This window comes from Euprymna scolopes, chromosome 5 (genome assembly GCF_053919585.1).
Source record: "Euprymna scolopes isolate OS-2025 chromosome 5, ASM5391958v1, whole genome shotgun sequence".
NCBI lineage: Eukaryota > Metazoa > Mollusca > Cephalopoda > Sepiida > Sepiolidae > Euprymna > Euprymna scolopes.
Genome location: NC_136486.1, coordinates 20,948,702 through 20,971,752, shown reverse-complemented (window position 1 = coordinate 20,971,752; position 23,051 = coordinate 20,948,702). Strand labels below are relative to the sequence as shown.

General features: G+C 31.7%; 1 protein-coding gene across 2 annotated transcripts in view; it reads left to right on the top strand.

Annotated features, from left to right (window-relative positions):
* Positions 1–16,009: 16,009 nt before the first annotated feature.
* The window catches only part of LOC145276730 (transcriptional regulator protein Pur-beta-like), a 135,659-nt gene continuing 128,617 nt past the window's right edge, over positions 16,010–23,051 (top strand). For both annotated transcript variants that reach the window (XM_080127951.1, XM_080127950.1), the window contains exon 1: positions 16,010–16,136. In XM_080127951.1, coding sequence (XP_079984077.1) covers positions 16,085–16,136 — 52 coding nt within the window. In that variant the 5' untranslated portion in view covers positions 16,010–16,084. The remainder of the gene's footprint in view (positions 16,137–23,051) is intronic.

The window sequence follows — 23,051 nt, the reverse complement described above, 5'->3', positions numbered from 1 at the left end:
GAATGGGCCGGTTAGGCTCAGCATACGGTCGGAAGAAAGAGAAACGAGTGGTGGGCTAAAATGGACAGTTGGCAGCGCGAGAATTTTTAAGCGTTTGTTCATATGCGACAGTACAAAAACACTATTATGTACTTACGTCTCATGTCGAAATTAGTAAAAAAAAAAAAAAAAACAGAATTAAAAAATTCTGAAAAATGATAGAGTAGCTCTGTTAGAAATATTTTTACAAAAAAAAACAAGGGTCATATTCTAAATTGAAATTGCGAAAGTTAACTGAAAACAAGGGAGATAAGTCAATTTGTTAAACGGAATTGACTGCAACAGAAGAAACCGATAAAACTGCATTTTTCGAAACAAAAATTTTTTTTGTTCTTGTAATAATTTTTTCTACCTGATCATTTTTCGTAATTGTAGGAATTTTTATTAATTTCGACTTGACGTGTAATTACGTAAGAGTGGTTTTACTTAAAATATATTTTTTGATATCCAATTATAATGCACAAGCACCTTTACAGCATCATCGTCATCATCATCATCCTCATCAATAGCTACCTGTGGATTGGTGTGTTACCACAATGCATGAATATAAAACAACATTTGATTATTTGTTTTATCAGTTCAATCTTCTCTACTCTCCCCTTTTCTTCTCTTTCTGGACATGTCTCATATAAAGAAAAAGAAAGAAAGAAAGTACTTAATCGTTACGAACAAGTACTTTAGAAGATACCACAGCTGTGACAATTTACTATTAATTTCATCACTTCCGCTCCGGTTTCATCAATTACAAAACCGGGCAAGAAATTACTATAACCCTTTACAATTCTATCAATGGAATACTAGTGTCAAAACAATTTACGATTTCTTTGGCAATTCATAAATTGTTTGACAATGAAGAACAAAAAAACAAGCAAGCAAACAATAAAAGCAAAAAAAAAAAAAGGAAGAAAAGAAAAAAAGGAAAAAAAAAAAACGCTAACATTTTTAAAAAATTATTTTCCGATAGTTTATTTTGCCTAAACAAATATTTAGATAAGTAAAAAGATTTTCTTTATTTTTCCGGACCACTTTTATAACAGAACAATAATGACATTTAATTATATTTCTTAATAAGGAGAACTGGGGCGGGGCGGAGAATAAATGGATTTCATTTTTATAAATATTTTTTTTTTAGTGATTAAACATGAACTAAGTTCACGATTAATCATTAAAAAAAATATATTTAAATCGTAAAATAAATATTTTTATTAAGTTCAATTAAATATTTTTGCTAATTCTACCCAATTTGAACCGAATTGATTTTTTTTTTCTTACTTTAGCATTAAACTAACATAATCTTGACCCTAAACTCACACTAACCTAAGATTTGTGGGGCTGTGTCCAAAACTTCAGAACTCAAAGTTAAGACGCCGAAAGTGGACTCGGTTTACTTAAATATGAAATGGAAATCTGTAAACATGAAACGAAATACAAACTACATGGAAATAATTTATTTCAAAAAAATATTTTAGGTTTAACACTACTTGTGCTATCATGAAACAAAATATAATGAATTTCCATTTTTTACATTTCTATAAATAGTTTTTCCTTTTTTTATTTTAACAAATGACGCTTAAGGACGAAATTTCGAATTTCATATGTGAACAACGGTATCTACATATTTCTCGTATTTTTAAGATGATTATATAAAAAAATTACGAAAATCGATAAGGCAGAAAATTATTTATTAAAGAAAATAAAAAATAGAATTTGATGAAAAAGATCGTAAGACACACGAGAGTTCAAAAGGGAGGTAATTTTTCCTTTCGATTTAAACAAGATGGCCGCAATTTTCACCTGAAGTTGTTTTCTTTAAAGTTGTTTATGTAATAATTCAGTAATATTCAGGTAATTTCGACTGCCTAATTTGAAAGCTACCATTGCCATTTATTAGAATTGACAAAAAAAAAAAAAAAAATATCAGTAGGAAACCATTGTTTTTTTTTTTGTTTTTTTATCTGAAAACTTTATTTACCGACTACAAAATTTTGTCCTAATAGTGTGAAGCGCCAAAAGAACTAATGAGAATTTTTATTATTTATATTTCTATAAATCGCGTTTTGAAACAATATATTTATGCCTTTCACAAGTTTTATCACAGAATTTTGTCATAAATAATGTGTGTTATCAAAAAAACAAAAAACAAAAACAAATTTATTTTAAACATTTATATAAAAAAAACAGTTTCTTAAAATGAATAAATGCAATTTTGTCATAGAGGATGTATGAAAGTTTTTTATTAACACTTCTTGCGTAATCAAAAAAAAATTATTTTAAACATTTATATAAAAAAGTTACTTAAAATGAATAAATGGAAACAATGCAAATGCATATATTTTAAATATTTAGAAAATTATTTATAGAAATGTAAACTATGAAAGTTTAAATTACTTTTTTGAAATAAAATATTTACATATAAATATATTTTAAATATTAAAATAATTATTTATAGAAATGTAAAAAAATAAGAGTTTATTATTTTTTATTGTTTAAAACAAGCAATTGTTCCATGTGGTTTCGTTTTTCGTTTCATGTTTAATGACTTCCAAAGGTAAACCGAGTCCACTTCCGGCGTCTTAACTTTGCATACTGAATTTTTTGGACACTTTTTTTTTTTTTTTTTTTACACGATGGTCACCACTTATCAAGGCCCGGAAGCCACTCAGTAGCAGTATCAGAATTTTTTGTGAAAATAGCGAATAATTCCACCCCATCTTTCCAAGCTTATAACTCCTCGAAAAATGCAATTCAAGCCCTAATTTTTTTTTTCAATTAAAGGAGCAAGGACCAAGATTTCATTAAAAAAAAAAAAAAAAAAAAAAAAAAACGTGTTTTTTTTTTAAAAAGGTTTTAAACTTCGGACTTTACAGGTAAAATTCGACGAGAACACGATGTCCGTTTTTTTTTAAATTTGAATATATTATGTATTGACCTTTTCTCTTCAATTTGTGAGTAAATAATTATGTACTTATCCGAGTCGAAATTAATTATTTTTAGACATTTACAAAATTGGAGGCGTGAATTATTCGACCCCCTGTCTTTCCAAGCTTATAACTCCTCGAAAAATGTAATTCAAGCCCTAATTTTTTTTTCAATTAAAGGAGCAAGGACCAAGGTTCCATTAAAAAAAAAAAAAAGAAAAAAGAAAAAACAAATAACGTGGTTTAAAAAAAGGTTTTAAACTTCAAACTTTACAGGTAAAATTCTACAAGAACACGAAGTCCGTTTTTTTTAAAATTTGAATATATTATGTATTGACCTTTTCTCTTCAATTTGTGAGTAAATAATTATGTACTTATCCGAGACTAAATTAAGTATTTTCTTTGTAATAGACACTGGGGGGGGGGGGAACCGTGAATAAAAAAAAAAAAACGTTTGTCTAAAATATTATATTCGGTTTATTGGAAAGAACATAAAATTTCACATTGACCCTGAAAATATCGTAAAAATAGAATCAATAGAAAAATTTTGATAGATTTTTAAAATTTAAAAATTTAAAAATATTGAGTTTAAAAATTTAAAAATATTGAGTTCGGAAAATTCATTACTGTTTAAAAAAAAAATAAAAATATTTTTATTACTTTTAAAACAACTGTAATAGTTTATTTTGGAAGTATAATCCATAAAGAAAATAAATAACCCACTTTTAACAGAGAAATTACGAGATTTTTATATTGTATTCGCAGTTTCGTGTTAGGGGTGTCAAAAATTCCTACAAAAATTCTGATACTGCTAGCCACTCAGTGATAGGGGTTATTGCAAGTACATTACGTTAGTGTGGAGATTTGATGAAGTATTTACTTAAGGGGGCAGTTCATTAGGAATTTGTTAACGTTGGACTTGAAGACATCCAAGTTGTAGTCAGGTGGGAAGCAGGCAGACGGAACAGAATTCCACAGGCGTGCAGTTCTAAGAAATAAGCTTTGTTCATGGAATCCACGTTTTGTTTTAAGCACAGATAAAGAGTGGGGGAAACTTTTCACAGTGGATTCAGCTAGACGGGTGTTTTTCGTGAAAGATTGGCGAGGGGGGAACTAGAGATTGGAGTTCAGACGAGCACCTGCCATGGAAATAACGATAAAACAGGTTTAGTTTGACGGAATTTTGAGGGTTGTCACCAAAATCCGTTTGGGGGGGGGGGACAGATTGAAAGAGAAAATAAAATAAAATAAAATAAAAAATAAACAAGTAAAGCAAATTTTCTGAGAATGGGAAACCAGAGAAATGAGCAAATGAAATACAGACCCGAAATGAGATTAAAATGATCCGAATTTATTTAAAAGAAAATAAAATGTTATGACAGTTTTTATTTTCCAATGCTCGGGTTTAAAAAACCCTTAAGGTAACATATGAAATAATGAAAACAAATACAAGAAAACAATTTTTACTTGGAAGAAAGGCTGAAAGGAGAAGAACATACAATAAACAAAAACAGAAAATAGCCTTTTAAGTCTTCAAATTCAGTCCTTCAACAAAAAGCATTTTTTTTCAGGAAAGAAAACATGCAAGGCTGAGTTGCAAAGTTCTTTTAAAGTTTTTTCCTTTCTTCTTCCCTGCTCTTTTTTTTTTCTTGAAACAAACGAAACCTTCAAAAGGTTTTCTTTAAAAGTTTGGCTCTCTCTCTTCGTAGTATGGAGTGTCCGAAATAAAATTCCTTTTCTCAGAAAAGGGTTGTCTTCTTCTTCTTCTTCTTCTTCTTCTTCTTCTTCTTCTTCTTCTTCTAAGAATAAAGTGTCTGAAATAAAATTCCTTTTCTCTGAAAAGGTTATCAGGTTTCTTTTTCTTCTTCCTTCTCCAGAAATGATATTGTCTGGAATCCGCTCGAAAGGGGATGAAGAAAATAAATCAATGTTGCCGAGTCTCTCAGTCAACAGTTTCAAAAGGAAGAAATAAAAATGGTGACACACTTTTTTCTTTTTCAATAAATAGTGTATTTTAGTACATCCATTTCAACTGCTCCAATAAAGGCTCCTCCCTTAGTGAAGTGGTTGAATGAATTTACGTGGAATCCCAGAAAAGAGACTTGCTTTCACGAAGTCTTATCCAGAACTAATTTGAAAAAGGGCGCAAGAAAGGGATCTGGGATTGTTTTCACAGCAGCCAAACACCATCAAGCAATGATGATCGATACTACTAAGAAAAAGGAAAGACATTACCTAAAGAGAAAGAGAGAAAGAGAGAGAAATGTCCGTGAGGACTTAAATGACAAAAAGGGGCGGGGGGAGAGAGAGAGAGAGAGAGAGAGAGAGAGAGAGAGACACATGCACACACACCTTCGCCAGCTGAAAAGGCCTCTCTGTACGTATGATTGCTGGACAACGGGGGGGGGGGAATATGAGACGGGGAGGGGGCAACATGAATGCTTCAGGCTAACCAAAAATGATGACCTCCCCCTTCCCTTTGCACTGCTGGAAGTGACTGCGTCGATAAAAAAATAAAATTCCGACAAGTTCGGCAAAAGTCAGTTTGGTTCGGTTTGAATTCTGTCGAAGCACCAAATTTTTAAGTAAAGTGTTTAAACTTTTACACTCCTCCTCCTGCTTCTTGTTTCCTCAACCTTACCAAAATGCAGAAATTTAAATGTAATGTGAACAAATATCTTGATGCCTAACTCTCCACCTAGGATGTCTCCTTCCCTATAAATCGTGCCCCTTTGTTTCATTTGCAATAATCCTTGTTTTGGACCAAAAAAAAAGAAAGCAAAAAAAGAAAAGAAAGAAGTATCTTCAAGTTTCGTCACCCAGTGTTTACAAAGGTTTTGTGTGGAGATGTCTTTAAAATGAAACAAGTTAGTTTTTTTTTTGTTTTCATTATTTTTTGTTCAAATTGTATTCTTAAAAATAAGCAAACGAACAGAAAATTGATAACCCAATATTTTGTTCGTTTGCTTATTTTAAAAAGTAAAATTTGCAAAAAAAAAAAAATGGAAAAAAAAAAAACGTGATTCATTTTGCAGGTGACAGCTCTACACGAAAGCTTTGTAAACATCGGGTGATGAAACCTGAAGATAACCAAGAAAGAAAATCACATTTTCACATGCAACCGAATACATTTGTTTAAAATGAAAATCGCTCCAAACAAAGCATGAAGCCATTAACAGAACTACATTAATAAATACTACTTCAAGGTAAAAAAAAAAAAATAGTCAACGTTTAGTGGTAGATGGATAGATTACAACCTAGAAAACAGCAATTCTTCCCCCTTTGTTGCTATTGGAATATGAAAACAAAATGGCCAAATAAGGGAAGTGGGAGTTACAAGGCTGTCGACTTATCAATGAGTTTAATACTAGTGATTTTAGTATTTTATATTATACTAGTAAAAATACCTGCACTTTGTGCAGGACTTTGTTGTACAACCGGATACACGTCCCCACAAATCAACGCATACATACATATATATATATATATATATATATATATATATATATATATATACACATGCATATACATACATATATATATAGATATACACATATACATACATATACACATACACATATACACAACATATACATATATATACATACATACATATACATACACACGTACACACATCTATATATATATATAAGCACACATACATATATACACGTATATACACATATACATACACACATACATATACACACACGCACCAGCATACACACAATGCATACACACATTCAGACCATCCGCAAGCGCAGACAACATCCCCATCCCCTCATGTCTCCAAATCTCCACAGACGTATACGAGACACATACACATATAGATACCAACACAGACCCACACATACGCCCACATACACACACACGCGCAGGGACACACAGAAACTCACTCACTCACAATGCAGGAAAGCACAGCAATACATGCACAAATGCAAAAACCTTTTTCAATAATAATAAGGTGCCTTTTTACTTCAGTAGTGTGGTAACCCCTTTATATATGAAACAGCATGCCACTACAGTCCACACGGGTGTGCATATACATATATAACATACATACATATACTCTCAGACACCCATACATTCTTGTAATATACATTGCTACAACTATCATATACGAGACAGCCTATTTTAATAGTTCAGAAATATATATGCATATATATATACATAGATACATACATACATATATACATCTACATCCATATACATACACATACATACACATACACACACATATATATACATACACAAACATACACGCATACATAAATACACTTATACATACATATTTACACAAAATACAGATATATATATATGTACACTGCCACCAAATGATACATCTAAAATAGAAATAGACATGAACTCATTTACTACATAATTCTCTTTTTCTATCAAACTCCACACGCATAGTTATATTACACGGCCTCACCCGCTTGTTGCCTTTTCCTAAGTTGTACGTTTTTTTTACTACGTAAAAATTTATAGTGAATTCAGCTTGAAGTTCATAGGCCTATCCTCATATTAAGCAAGCACTCTTTTGATGGTTACGCAGATATACATAAGATGTATAACGATACAATAATAATATATAATAACATATGACAGAAATCAGAGTATTTAGGTTATACAAACTGAGTATAAAAGCTTATATATTGTAGTACTTACCTTCCTCTTTATTCATTCCCCCTTATTTCTTTATTCCCTTTTCATTCATTCACCCTTCATTCCTTACTTTCTTTTATCTATTTATTCATTCATCCTTTTTTTTTTATTATTAATATTCCTACCCAGGTATATAAAGATCATATATCCATACATGCACACACCCAAAAATATCCACATGCATACATTATTACGAGGTTTACCCAAACAATCTATTACTCGTTTGGTTCAAATATAGTTTCATACAGGTATTTATTCAGGTTAGTAATATTATAACTGCTTGATGAAGTAGAATATTAAGCGACTTATGTAATCCATACGGGTAGGATCATAGTTGCGACCTCACTTATCCTCTTGGGGGGGGGGTTATTTGATGGGGGATAGTTGTACTCATAGTTGTTCTGGTCTACTAATTTAGAGTTCTTTAAGTGCGTGTATTCTGGAATGTTTGCAGGATATAGCAGTTTCTTGTTTAATATTTAATAATTTATCCCTATCTTTAAACCTAGTTATCTCAAGTTTTTCTGATAAGCATACTGGACATGGTGAGTTCAATGAGTGGCAAGTATTGGCCCTTCTAATAATCTTCCATTCTATACTAGGTGTTTTATTTTCTCTAACTAATTTCCAGTAATATAACGATAAGGAAGTGTCCTTTTCATATGTTTGATTATTCATCGAGCGTGTATGTCCATAGAATCTATTTTTGAAAGTCATTTGGGTACTACCTATGTAGAATCTTTCGTCCCTTGGGTTCTCTACTGGGAATATCCTAGCCTGGTATACCACTGATGAGGTCAGGCATTCATTTTTTATTGGGTATTCCTCAGGCTTTTGGCAGTTACATTTATTCACAGCCGTGTTAGCACTAGTATTTACACCTTCTCTATTAGTCATCCTTAAGATTCTTCCATTATGCTTTTTTATAATCCTTTCTAAGTTATCACTACAGCTATAACTTAATTTTAATGTATTTTAATTAAATATTTTATGTAATATATTATTTGGTGGGAAATGCTTGTTAATAAGTTATAAAAATTTTGTACCAAGTTTTGTTTTCAACATAATATTAAAGGGGTGTGTGAACCAAATAATTTTACTACCACGATTTCTAGACCCATTTGTGCTAGCGTTAGTTACTTTATATTTTATCTCTATGTCTTTATACCCACTATTTTTAAGTGCTGTATTATAAATAGCTTTGCAATCATTGAAAGTTACTTCATCAGATGAATTGTTACTTATTCTACTTTCAATAGATAACGGTATATGTTTAATAATGGATGGTGGATGGTTAGACTGTGGGTGTATACAGTGGCGTAGCTAGACCGTTTGCCGCCCGGGGCGGTAGTAAAATTTGCCCCCCCCCCCCGGCATTTGGGTGCCAGGAAAATTCGACCATGGAAAATTCGTCCATTTTTTGCTAGGTAGGAAAACTGGTCCATTATTATTAAGTTAACATTTATTCTGTAGTTGCTTAATTTTCATACCTTGCGAAAATTAGTTCTACGGTACCTAATTTTCCTAAATTCAATTAAAATTAAAATTAAAATATGAAAACTGATTTTTAATATTTTTTATTCATTTGAGATTTTATCAGTTTTCCTTTTGTTTTAAGTAGATGGTGGGGATTGCCCGGGGTGATTTTGTCCGATCCCCCAGCTAGCAATTGTAAAGTTTACAAGGAGTTATAAAAAGTATGCTACAAAAACAAACGTTTGATACTTTCAAAGTCTTAGCCTCATGAATTGGACAGTAATAAAATTAATGAATTCAAACTTTCGCATCTAATGTTATTTCCTCTTTGATGTCGGTGTATATACACCCAAATATCCAACTTTCTTTTCGCACCTATTCGATAAAAATTTATATGAAAGTTCCCCTTTAAGTATGAATTTGTTAGCAGTTTTTTCGATTTTCCCCTTTTACCATCTCAAAATGCCGCCCCCCATGCCGCCCCCATGCCGCCCCCATGCCGCCCCCCCACGACGCTCAGAAAATAGGGACACATTTTTTCTGATTCCGATACCCCCCAAAATTCCGATTTTTTACAACCTTTTTGGTATAAAATTTCATATTTTTTGTTAACTTTTGTTTATTTTTATTTATTTTTTCTACTTTCTATTTTTACCCTCTCAAAATGCCGCCCCCTCAGGTGTGCCACCCGGGGTGGCCCGGCCCGGCCCGCCCCTTCCTAGCTACGCCAGAGGGTGTATATAAATAGGATTAGCGTTATCCTTCATATATGGTTTATAAGTATTTAAATCAATATCTAAAGTAACGTCAAGGAAGTTAACCTGTTTTAAGTTAGCATTAACTTCTACTTTTAAGCCAAAATCTTTCATGTCCCTATGGGTTGCTCTCCTAACCTGATCATATTTAACACTTGTAGCGTTCCTCACTATTATTGGCCCATCATCACGATATAAGCCTATGTCCCTTCCATCAATAATATTATCTTTTATTAAATTATAAATGATATAAAGTCCAACGAGATCTGTTGCCTCTGCAGAGGCCAGCGATCCCATTGATACCCCAAAAAATTCGTTTTGCCCATTTTTTGCCCATTGTTCTCTGTTATAGACAAGGACAGTTGTGCGGCATTTCGTAATGATTTCAAAATCCTCATCGGAGACATTGGTATAGGTCTTAGCAAATTCAATTGCCTTTCCAAAAAGATCCTTTGTGATTGACGGGTAGTAATCCATTATGTCAAATTGCATGAAGATATATAAACTATATCCACTTATTTTGTGATTCCTTTTTAAAATTAAATATGTTTTTAACTCTTTTTCAAAGTGTTTTTTAACATGTTTTATTAACTACTTGTTCTTATATATATATATATATATATATATATATATATATATATATATAACTACTTCATTTACTCACATAAAATTAATATACGAAAGTATAGATTTATGCGTAAACTTACGGTATTTACTTCAAAAGTGCTCAATACATAGGTAGAGCTAGTTAGTAATTCATAAAATATATATGGCGAATTTTATAAATTACTATATATATATATATATATAAAATAAAAATTACAGTTAAATTTACTAAAATGATCTAAGATGGTAAAACTAAAGTATATTATAAATATTAAAGAATTAATATTTATAGAGTAATCTCAACCAGATGTAAAAGCTCAATAAAACCAAATAGGAGATAGAGCTTATAATAGGAGCAAATAGTTAATAAAACATGTTAAAAAAAACTTTGAAATAAAGCTAAAAACATACTTAATTTGAAAAGGAAACACTTATTTAGTGTTTCCTTTTCAAATTGAGTATGTTTTTAACTCTATTTCAAAGTGTTTTTTAACATGTTTTATTAACTATTTGCTCTTATATATATATATATATATATATATATATATATATACAGAGTGACCCAAAATAACGGGCCCCAACTCTAATTAAGCCCCGTTTCTTAGTGTTTTGTCCGAATGAAATGAAACTTTGGTCATAACTAGTTTATTATATTCTAAACATCACATCAAAACACTAGGGTCTTTGGCCTTTTTTTCTCCGTTCTACAGCATATTTTCTAGATGGCCTCCATTTAGCTTTTGTTTTTTGGAGTTACCCTGTATATATATATATATATATATATATATATATATATATATAAAAGCTACTTTCTGTGTGTGTGTGTGGGGAGGATTCCTTTCCTATGGACTCTGAAATAGCTGAGTCGATTTTTTAAATATTTCACACAAATATATTTGATGTGTCTGGGAATTTTTTTTTTTTATATGGTATGCCTTCGATAAGTGTTGAAAATTAATAATTGAAAAAATCTGATCAAAGAAGGAAGGCTAATTTTGACCCAAATAAACACTTTTGTACAGCCTAAGATCACAAGTGCATTTTAGAAGTTTTATCACCACGCAAGCAGAAAGGCTCAGTGAATAAAATTAACAGTAGTTTTTTTTTTATAAGACAGGAGTGTGTTTGAAATGAATGCTTCTATCTATTTAGAGCATGTTGCGGACCAGAATATAAAATACCCTAACTCGCTACAAGAAAAAATAATGAAACGAATTGAATGAAGGAAACAAAGAACTCAAATGCTGGAATAAAATAAACATGTTTATTTTCTGTTGAGAAATGAAAGTCGTTGGTGTACACGTGTTCATTCAGCCGTTGACGACTACGTGCGTGGAAGGAAAGGGAGAATGCAATAGAGAAACGCGAAGTGGCAAGCCGTCTGTAGAAAGAAAGGGTTAAGCTCTGTAGAACGCTGCGCGCATGTCTGTGTCGATGGGCCAAAGCGAAGGAGAGAGTGAGAAAAGTCAATCCAGTTCATGGAGAGAGAAAGCGTATAAAGTGTGCTTGCGCTTGCCCCACATCACAGTAGCAGGGAAAGTGACGTTAGAACACGCGGTCGGTTTGTCGACTAAGCAGCTCGAACGCTGGTCCAGACGAAAAAGGTAAGTTAACAGGTTTTGTTGACTTTTATACTGGAGTTAGTGTTCTGTGTGCGCATGTCTGGTTTTCACTTAAAAGGAAGTGACGTCACAGCTCGGGTGTGTGTATGCGCATGAATGTGAGTGTGTGTATGAGGCTGTGTATATGCGTGTGTGTGTGTGTGTATGTGCGTGCGTACGTGTGAGAAAACATGTTCGAACAAGACTCCCCCTCCTGGGGAGAAAAAAATATATATATACAAGAGAAACGTATTTTGTTTTTGTTTTTTATGCATTTTTTTTTTTTTTTAATAAGTTATATATTGTTTTAAATGTTTTGGCCAATGAACTTTTCAACCAGTTTTTGTTGTTGTTTGTGGTGTGTTGTTTTTTGTAATTTCTTTGTCCGTTTCTGAGTGTGTATGTTCTTGTATTGGAGTAGGAGAAACGTGTAATTGTTCGTTTATGAATGCAAGTTTAAGTCTGTCTATTGCTATAGTGTTTTTTTTTCTCTTTTTAAAATAGTAAAATACTTTTTACTCCTATCGAGAACTAAATAAGGTCCGGAATAATTTGGACATAGTGGTTTTTTTAATGCGTTGTTCCTGATAAAAACGTATTTACATGTGTAAATATCGCTTGGAATGAAAATGTTCGTGCCTGGCTTTTTGGTTGGAGTAAATTTTAATTGTGACATTTTGTGTTTTAAGTCTGTCACAAAAGTTGTCGTTGGGGAAATGTCTGTATTGTTTTCACAGAAGTGTCCTGGTAAAATCAATGTTGATCCAAAAACTAATTCTGCAGGTGTGCTTTGCAAATCTTCCTTCACAGTGTTGCGAATTTTAGGAGAATGAGTAGTAAGTTGTCTGACCAGTCCGATTTGTTTTCGTTCATAGCCAAAGATGCTTTTAATTGTCTATGCAATCGTTCCACCATACCGTTTGCGCAAAGATGATAGGCAGTAGTCTTAATGTGCTTTTTTCCCAACAAATGGTTGAATTCAGTGAAAAGAGTTAATTGGAACTGTGAGCCCCTGTCCGTTGTGATTACGGAAGGCACTCCGAAAATTGCTATCCAACTTGACTTACTTGCAGTTTCATCAAATACTTTTGTATGCAAAATCCGATCCTGCATTTTGCTAATTTCTACCCTCTGATGAGAAGGAAAGTATTTCTTCGAAACTCTGCGGATTAAGGACTATCCACTTATTAAGTGTTTCCTTTTCAGATTAAATATGTTTTTAACTCTTTTTCAAAGTGTTTTTTAACATGTTTTATTAACTATTTGCCCTTATATATATATATCATAATTTAGGAATTTAAAATTTGTGATTTGAAAAAATTAAATTTCAAATATAGAAATTTCATTGTATGCAAGACAAAGAATACAGTATAGTAAAATATATTTCCTTAACCCATGAGTTTTCAATGTTTATATATCTCCTCGGAGGAAAAATATTAGCAAATATTATAAAAGGTTTGCACCTAATTTGATAAAGGTAATAAACATAGAAAATTAAATTAAATGTTTTTCAACAATATTTTGTAAGACCAATAATCACTGGATTTGCACACCAGTAGATTTATTGTATTTGATTATTCTGAATAATTATATATATATATATATATATATATATATATGTATATATATATATGTATATATATATATATATAAAAGTATATATATATATATATATATATATATATATATATATATAAAATATATATATATATATATATATAAAAAGAGAGAGAGAAAATTATAAACAAGATAAAATATATATTCGTGAATATGAATGTATTTGTCAGTTCAATAAGGAAAAAAAACATCCATATGAAGGGAGGGGGGGGGTTATAAACGCTCTTTATACTTAGGCATTTTGAAGCCTAATGCTTCTCATCAGAAGAGAAGAAAGGACCTAGGTAACAGATATAGGGAAATGCGACATCTAGCTTAAGTTACATTAGAAAGGAAACGTTAAAATACATAAGATAGAGGGGGGATAATAGAAAGAGGGAAGAGAAGGGATCTGGTTGGTTTCTAATATAGTGAAGGGTATATATCGAGGCCAATGGGGTGTTAAAAATATAAACATTAAAAGGCAAGTAAGGATCTGGAAATATCCTTTAATCTGCTATAGGATAAAAGTAAGGCCATAAAGAATCTAAAATTGGAACCTAAATTGAGGAGCATTCGAAAATAGAATCTTATAAGAAGGAGGGGGGGGGGACGGGAAATAAAAAAAATAAGGCAATTATTTTAGATTTCTGATTATTTCTGCTTACTTGATTGTCTCATATATATCTCTATTATTATATAAAATGGAATTTTGTTTCTGTGTGTGTCTGTGTGAGTTTGTTCCCTACGGACTTCTAAACGGTTAACCGAATTTTTTGAAATTACACACAAATATATTTTATGTGCCTGGCAGTGTTCTTAGATAAATTTTGTATGGTAATGTCTCCAGTAAATATCGAACATCGAAAAAAATCCAATGATAGGAGAAACAGGCGATTTGGACTGAAGTTAATGCCTTATACAGTCTAACATCACAAGTGCACTTGAGAAGTTTTATTACAACAAAGGCAGAAAGGCCCGGTATATAAAATCAACAGTAGGTTCTTTGATATGATAGGGGTGCATTTGAAATGAATGTTTCTGTTTAGAGCACAATTGAAGCATGATACATGACTTTTGCATTTTAAACTTTAATTCAAGCAATTATATATAAAAAATAATTTTATAATATTTTATAAAATCAACATTAGGTTCTCTACAGTGCAATGTAGACTACAATGTATTGTGGACTAAGTTACCGCAGGGAGGCATGTGAAGCTTCCAGTGCAATCTGATGGGTTCCAAACTAGAGCAGGCAATTAATCAATTTGATTGGAAAATGGCCGATTTATGATGACAATAAAATATAGGGAGGAGGGTTTGAGTATATTTCCATGTCTCTTTCTGCTACAGCAAAGTTAGGTATGGGGTTAGTTTATAATGGAGGATACGCCCCCCCCCCAAAGTATGGGGGTTGGGTACAGCTGTCCCTAAAATGTGTTGGTGGAGGAATATAGTTAGATCCAAAAAGGAGACACTCTCAATGATTGCAAAATCTAACCCGTCAGCAATAAACCATTCTCCTCTCCCTAAGGAGGGGGTAATGCCTGGAAGAATAACCTTCAAGGATCGAATGGAAGCATTCTCCTCTCTGATATTAATCCTATATCCCTATACTAGGTCATTAACAGCTTAGTAGCATAAACAGGGAACCCTTTTCTGGGAGTTTTCATGAAGAGCTCCATGAACTCCCATCTATGGTTCCCTCTTGCCAAACTTTCCCAAAAGATACTCAACTAGCTGCAACCACTAAAAACGATTTCCCCCACTCTTTATCTGTGCCTAAAACTAAACGTAGATTCCATGAACAAAGCTTCTTTTCCAGAACTGCCCGCCTGTGGAACACTGTCCCGCTGTCCTGCTTCCCAGTTGAATACAACATGGTAGCCTTCAAATCCAATGTAGACAAGTTTTTTTTAGTCGTTCCCATAAATAATCAAATTCTGCCCAATTTACATAATCACGATTACTACGCTACCACTTTACATTCATTAACCTTTATCCTCGAGTGACTTTCGGGCCTTGATAAGTGATGAATCCCAAGTAAAAAAAAAAAAAAAAGAAGCACTCACAGCACAATAAACAAAAATGCCACATTTACCCCACCACAAAGGCTTTGGGTCAGTTCAGTATTACTACAAGTAGAAGAAAAGAAAGGATTCAATTTTCTGGTGAGCAGTAGCACTAATCGAGTGTACTAGTAAGTGATCGGGTCATATTGATAGAGCAACAGTAGCGTTTCTACGCCGGAATCTTTTGAAGCGGAATCAGCAGTTGGTACTGCATTTATTAGTACCGCTGCAAGTCCTACTGCAGTACCGCTGCAAGTCCTACTGCAATGTTCTACTGCGAGCAGCAGCAGCAGCAGTGACCTCATCAATTATTCATGAGGTCGAGAAGGAGGCTTCTGTAGAGGAAGGGCAGCACCATGTCGGACCGTGAGAGTGGTGAAGATCAGCAACAGCAGGCACAAAATAGAGGTGAAAATTTTATTTACTTTCCACAAATGACAACACATTCCGCGTCGCTTGTCTTCATCGGAAAATTCTTGTATTTTGTTAAACACAAATACAGATTTTTTTTTCGTAGCGTTTTCCATTGCTCTCTCTCCATACTCCATTATGGATAACAGTTCTTCCATGATCATTTAGTTGTATTGTCTGTCTATCTATCTCTTTCTCTCCCTCTCTTTTTAATTTTTACCCACTCTCTTTCTCTTATATAACTCTCTTCCTCCTTCTCTCTCGTCCTTCCCCCCTCACAGTCTCTCTCTTATTCATACTCTCACTCTTTATCTTTTTACCCCTCCGTTTAAGTTTCTGTTGCTTTCTCTCGTTTACACTCTCTCTACACAAACCAACAAATATTTACTTGCGTTTCTCTAAAAACATGCATCAACTAATATATATATATATATATATATATATATATATATATATATATATATATATATATATATATATGGAGGTATATGTGTGTGTATAATTTCTTGTTTAAATTTAAATCGTATAAATATTATTCAATAAGTTGTCATAGCTTCCTTATTGACCAGGCATGTAAATACAGAAAGACATATCAGATTCTTATATTTTATTTAGGTTTTTATTTGATCTTTATTAGAAAAAAATTGACTTTTTTTTTTTTTCAGTTATTATAATGTAGCAGAAGATAATAAATAGATTTTAATGAAAACATTTTTTTTAAATGCTTGAAAATCTAAAAAAAAAAAATTTTTTACTTCCAATTTATTTTTTGGAAATGGCCCCCAGACAAGGCATGAAGCCACTTGATGCAAGGAGGTAAAAAACAAAAAAAACAAAAAACAAAAACAAGAAAAAACATAAAATAAAACTACTTTATTAAAGTAAAAAAGAAAACTAAGCAACCATTTATTTTCGATATCATTTTTTAAAATTTTTTAATGAAAAAAAAAAAACAATAACGTTTTTTATCTTCAAAAAATCATAAAAATTTATTTTTAAAAATAGTAATATTTTTTTTTTTATCATTGTGATAAAAATAGATTTTATTTAGATTGCCAAACCGTAAATATTAAGAAAAGGCGATAAAAATATTAATAATATTTAGTTTTTATTTCACACAAAAATGTCCACGAAATGATTCAATATTTGATTAGAGAAATTAAATCTTTTATAAATGAAAAAAAAAACATTTGGTGTTGTCGTTTTGTCATGTTAAAAAAATGACATTAATAAAAACATACGATAATAATAAACTTATTCTAAAAAAAAACAAAAACATGCAAAAGTCATTTTGAAAAGTGAAAACTATTGGAATAAAAAATTATTTCATTTTTTTTTTCTTCATTCCTTTGCGTTTTACTACGAAACGTCCTCATCCATTTATTTGTGTTTTTCTTGCTTTAGTAAAACAAATCCTCAGTCATTTTTGTTTATATAATAGATAATTTTAGATATTAGTACCTCCATTCCGCCCCTGGGAATTCATTTTATCGCATGTTATTCAATAAATACGTTTGTTTTTGTCGATTTTAAACGAGTGTTTACAAATTCTCGGCCATTTTTGATGTTTTGGTCGGAAATTCAACATGGCGAGCAACAACTTTCCATTCCTTCTCCGATGTTTTCGTATGCTATTCTTCGTCTGCTGAACACCATTTAATAATTTAGGATTCTCTGTTCTTTTGTTTGAGAAATTCGTTAAGCAAAAATCCAGAAGATTTTGGCTGTTGGACACTATTATTATTATTATTATTATTATTTGCTTCCTTCTTTCCGTCTTCCTTTTTTTTTTTTTAGTCCGCCCCCTCTTTTTCCCCCACCCTCATTTGGGTGCTTTCCAACAGAAAAAAATCCATCAGGATGGACCAAGGATGAAGTGGATTTCCATGACTATTTCACTGCAGTATTCTTCTTTTGGTCTTCTTTTTTATAACAGGAGAGAGAGAGAGAGAGAGAGAGAGAGAGAGAGAGAGAAAGAAAGAAAGAAAGAAAGAAAGATATATATGGTAGTGCCAGTGAGTGGAGGTACTTATGTATTTTTTCAGATAATATCTTCAAGTTAAATTCATTTTTACGGTATCTTTTGTTTATTAAATTGTTAAGTGAAAATACAGCATAGTTACAAAACGTTAAGAATGAATGGGTTTCTAAATAAGGCTATTTCAGTACGGTCCGTATTCTGCATAGCTACCATGAGAGAAAGACTCATTTACAGATAGACTGTTCCGCTGTATCACAGCTCTTCAGTGTGGCTATATATATATATATATATATATATATATATATATATATATGAGAGAGAGAGAGAGAGAGAAGGGAAGAAAGCGTCCCAATAATTGTCCCCTTCTTTCTTTTTTTTCTGTGCTGACTTTATCTATCTATCTATCTATCTATCGTGTGTGTGTGAGAGAGAGAGAGAGAGAGAGAGAGAGAGAGAGAGAGAGACGCAATCATTTTCCCACCCTTTTCTTCTTAAACCACCGACGATAGGGAGATTCTCTCATTTCCTTCTTTCTCTGCCCTTCTTCTATTTTCAAGATAGAAAGTATCCCTGGAAAAAAAAAAGTTTCTAAAAATCAACATAATAAAAGTAAAAAAAGTATTTTCTATTTATAATGACGAAAGAACCCCCCCCCCCATCTTTTGCCTTAAATTCCAAAAGTGATGGCAAAAAAAAGTCCCATTCATCTTCCTTCAAAAAATTCTGCCATTTATTTCGTTGTTTTTAAAAGACATATAAATGCCAGATATTTTGACAAAATTAAAATCCATTTATGACCCATTTCCACTTTTAAAAGCAAAATAGGAAAAATTGTTTTTTAACCTTGAAGCAATTTTTTTGTTGTTTTTAGTTGGCATCAAATTTCTACGGAATTGATTTGATTTTTACAACATATTGTTGTCACCGATTTTGTCACCTATTTTTAACATTCACGATTGACTTGATTGATTTGTGCAATTTTATTTATAAACTTTACAAGGGGATATTGTTTAGTATTATTATTATTTTGTTTCATAACAAAAGGAATGGTGGACGTGCATCGTTTATCCCCCCCCAAAAAAAAGATGGGTGGGGGGAATAATTCAGGTTGTAGAAAATGAGATTGGGGGGATATATCTCAGGGGGCAAGGAATAAGAATGTCATGGATTGATTTAGAAACGGCAGCTATCCTTGTCTTTTTATTTTGTTTTAAGAAATAAATTTCCCGAAATGAATGAATTAAAAGTTTTGCTTATGAGGACAAAATTCATGGGACAAAATAATCCTTTATAAGTCAGAAAAAAAAGAAAAGAAAATTCTTGAATGAAAAAAAAAAAAATGGTGGTAATTTTCTTTTCATTTCTTTCTTCCACTTTTAATTTCCATTAATAAAATTCTGACCAATTCCTGTGTGTGTATCTCGTCTCTACGGGATGTGCATGTGCAGATTATTAGTTTTGATTTATTATTAACCGAATCGCGAATATTTATTGATATCAAACATGCAATAGCATGAACTTAACGCGGTTTTTAAAATTCTAGTTTAATAATTTGATTACGAAATTAAATCCACCACAATGCATTTCTGTTTCACCGTAAACAATTCTTTACCTGTGTTAATAGTCAACAAAAATAAGAAAAAGAGAAGAAATGAATTTAAAAACATTTACATTGCTGAATAGAAAGTCATTTAAGTCGGTTTTGAAATTATTCGCAAAGTTTTATGTATTAAAAATGTCATCAATCGTGCGAAAATGTAATGTTCTACCAGTATTTTGTTTCATTTTCGATTTTTGAACAATTATCGAGACTTCCCAAAGGCCGTCTGTCGGCCATTTTTCCCATTTCTCCAAATTATTTTCTAATAGAAATTAAAACATTTTAACAAAGCATTAGTTATAGTTTTGGGATTTAATTAATGATTTACCGACAAAACGGTAATAATTAAATATAACTTTCAAAATCTTTGATAAAAATAAAAGTAAAAAGACTCCCAGACAATAGTTTCTTGGCCATTTAGAGCAAAGTATAGTAATGTCTTGATAATACACTTTTTGTCCTCGAATAAAGTGGAAATCCTTCTAAACTGAGGTAAATTTAATTTTTGTCCCAATCTAGAGTGCACTTTATTAGTAGCTAGATTTTCCCCTACATTAAAAACCGACCTTCCATTTAACTCTGCCCTCGCGAGGAGACATGAAATAGGGACACCCAGCCAATGTCATAATTCGAAAATAAATACGATATGTAAAACAGGTATTCATCATGCACACTTATTGATCCGTGCTGAAATAATAACGTTATTATTTAAAAAGTCATTCTTAACATGGGGAGGGTGTTTTGTACCTATTCTGTACTTTAACCTTACAACTGAATAAAAAAAAAACATATCATAAAACTTTAATTAAACTTGGGAATACGATTTAAAAAAAAATAGCGCGGATCAGTAAGTGCATTAGCACCGTAACAATTTAACTTTTTTCTCTGTTGTGACTTGACTGTTTCTGAAAAAGAAATGTACTGATTTTTGAAACATGGATGACTGATCGGTTTCGATTTTCATACTGACCCCGATGCTACATATTGTCACGGGCATTTTGTAAAAAAAATTAAAAAAATAAAAAGCACTGGCCATCTGGTTTGATTAAAAGATCCTAACATCTTTTCGTCTTGCCTTCTTATGAAACACCTTGTTTTCATCCTCTTGCCGCATTATTTCCAAGAAAATCGAACAAGAAAAATTAAATGCAATTGAATAATGCAGTCGTTATTGGGTTAAAAAAATAATAGAGTTTAAGTTTGTTTTGCTAGGAAACCGGGCATTATAGCCAACAAAACGAAAAAGTGTTTATGTTTTTTTTTTTTTTTTTTTTTTTTTTATATATATATATATATATATATATATATATATATATATATATATACACACACACACACACACACACACACTGACTGCCGTATAAACGGTCTGGTTTCAATCCTGGCTTGAGGTAGTTGCCTGTCTAGCCGCACTGATGAGCTGTGAAACAGCGAAACAGTACTGTATGTGGATGACTATATATATATATATATATATATATATATATATATATATATATATATATAAAGAAGTAATTCAAGTTACTCTTCTACTTATTTGTGTGCATTTTAAGTTATTTTAAAGTATTTTATATACTTTGAAACATAAGTAGTGTCGGGCTGTCGGGTGTTAAATTAGAACAAGAAAAAAATATAGCTGTCAGACGGTTATCTGGGAAGTCTCGATAATCGTTCAAAAATCGAAAATTAAACAAAATACTAGTAACATTACATTTATTTGGTGTGTTTCTATTAACAAATCAAACAAAAAATTTTGACCACTTTTTCATTTTGTTGGTTATACTGGAAAATGACCGAAGCCCCCGTCTCTTTCGTCGAAATTGTCAGTCTAGATTTAATGAAGGTTGATGACAACTATCTCTCAAAGAAATTATTTCCTCAGCATTTCATGACAGTTTTCCGTTCTTTCACAGGACATTGCCTTTCGTCAGGTGGGTCGATTGGGTTTCGTCTGAGGCATCCCTACCGAGGAATGCCGACGAGTTTAATCAAGTCATCCAAAGTGCCCTCTTGATTGATCCATTATAAACTGACCTTATTTCTAACCTTATTGAAGTGGGTGGGAGGGAGCAGGTAAATAACCAGTTATTGAAGGAGGACAGAGGCTAGTAATGCTATTGCTAGGGAAAATATGATATCCTCTTTATTTACCCTTTCTCCTCATGATCCGGGAGGGGATGATATTTCTTTTGAAGAATGTCGAAAAATCATAATCATTTTAGGGCATTTTTTTTTTTTTTTACAATAGTCAGGAAATATATATATATATATATATATATATATATATATATATATATATATATATATATATATATCCAATAAATGTTACCGAAAGCAAGATAATTTACTCTTTTACCTACGTGGTTAATTTTTTATTGTTGTTGTTTTAACTTATTGTAAATTGTTCATTTGCGTAGAAAGAAAAGTAAAGGGAAGTGAAGTCTGTTGAGTTAGAACAAAAAAGTAGCGGTTTTGTTACATCCATGTCAACCCTCGATAATTTCTCAAAAATTAAACAAAATACTGACAGAAACTCATCCAATAAATGTCACCAATCGTGCGAAAATGTAATGTTCTGCCAGTATTTTGTTTAAATGTCAATTTTTGAGAGATTATGGAGGATCGATATGGATGTAACAAGATCGCCATTTTTTTTGTTCTAAATCAACAAACTTGACACTTTTCTTTCAAAGTAAACACACGCTTTAAAATAAGTTAAAACAAAAAACGTATCCATGTAGCTAAAAGAGTAACTTGCCTTAACATTTATTTGTTGTATATTTATTTTTATTTTTTACACTTTTTTTGTTTTGTTGGCTATTGTAAAAAATACCTTTTTTTTTGTTTCATTCTTCTGACCACACGTTATTCGTGTTGCACTTTGTTTTTGGCCGAACTTTTTTTTTTTTCCAACTTTTTTTCTTTTTTCTTTCTTGATAAACTTAGGATGCTTACTTTCCGTAATTTTTGGATATATTACGATTTTCGGCATGACAATTAAGTATGTAATATTGTTTTTGATTAAAACAACATATTTTAAAAAATCGATCTATCGACTCGACTCCATCTTAACAAGCACCAAACTTAGCAACGAAACTTATTGCTTTAAAACTATTGAATGAAATTGCCAACAAATTATTTCAAAGGAAATACCGATGTTCAAAAACAATTTATATAACTTACTCACTTGTGATCTATTTGCGTTAATATTTAAAAGTCGTTTTAAAGCCAATTTACTTTACCGTAAATAGAGAATTGGATTAAATAATATTTGCAGCCATTTTAAACTAAGTAAACAGGTGGAAGCAGTTTACTCGCTTCCGCTCCGATT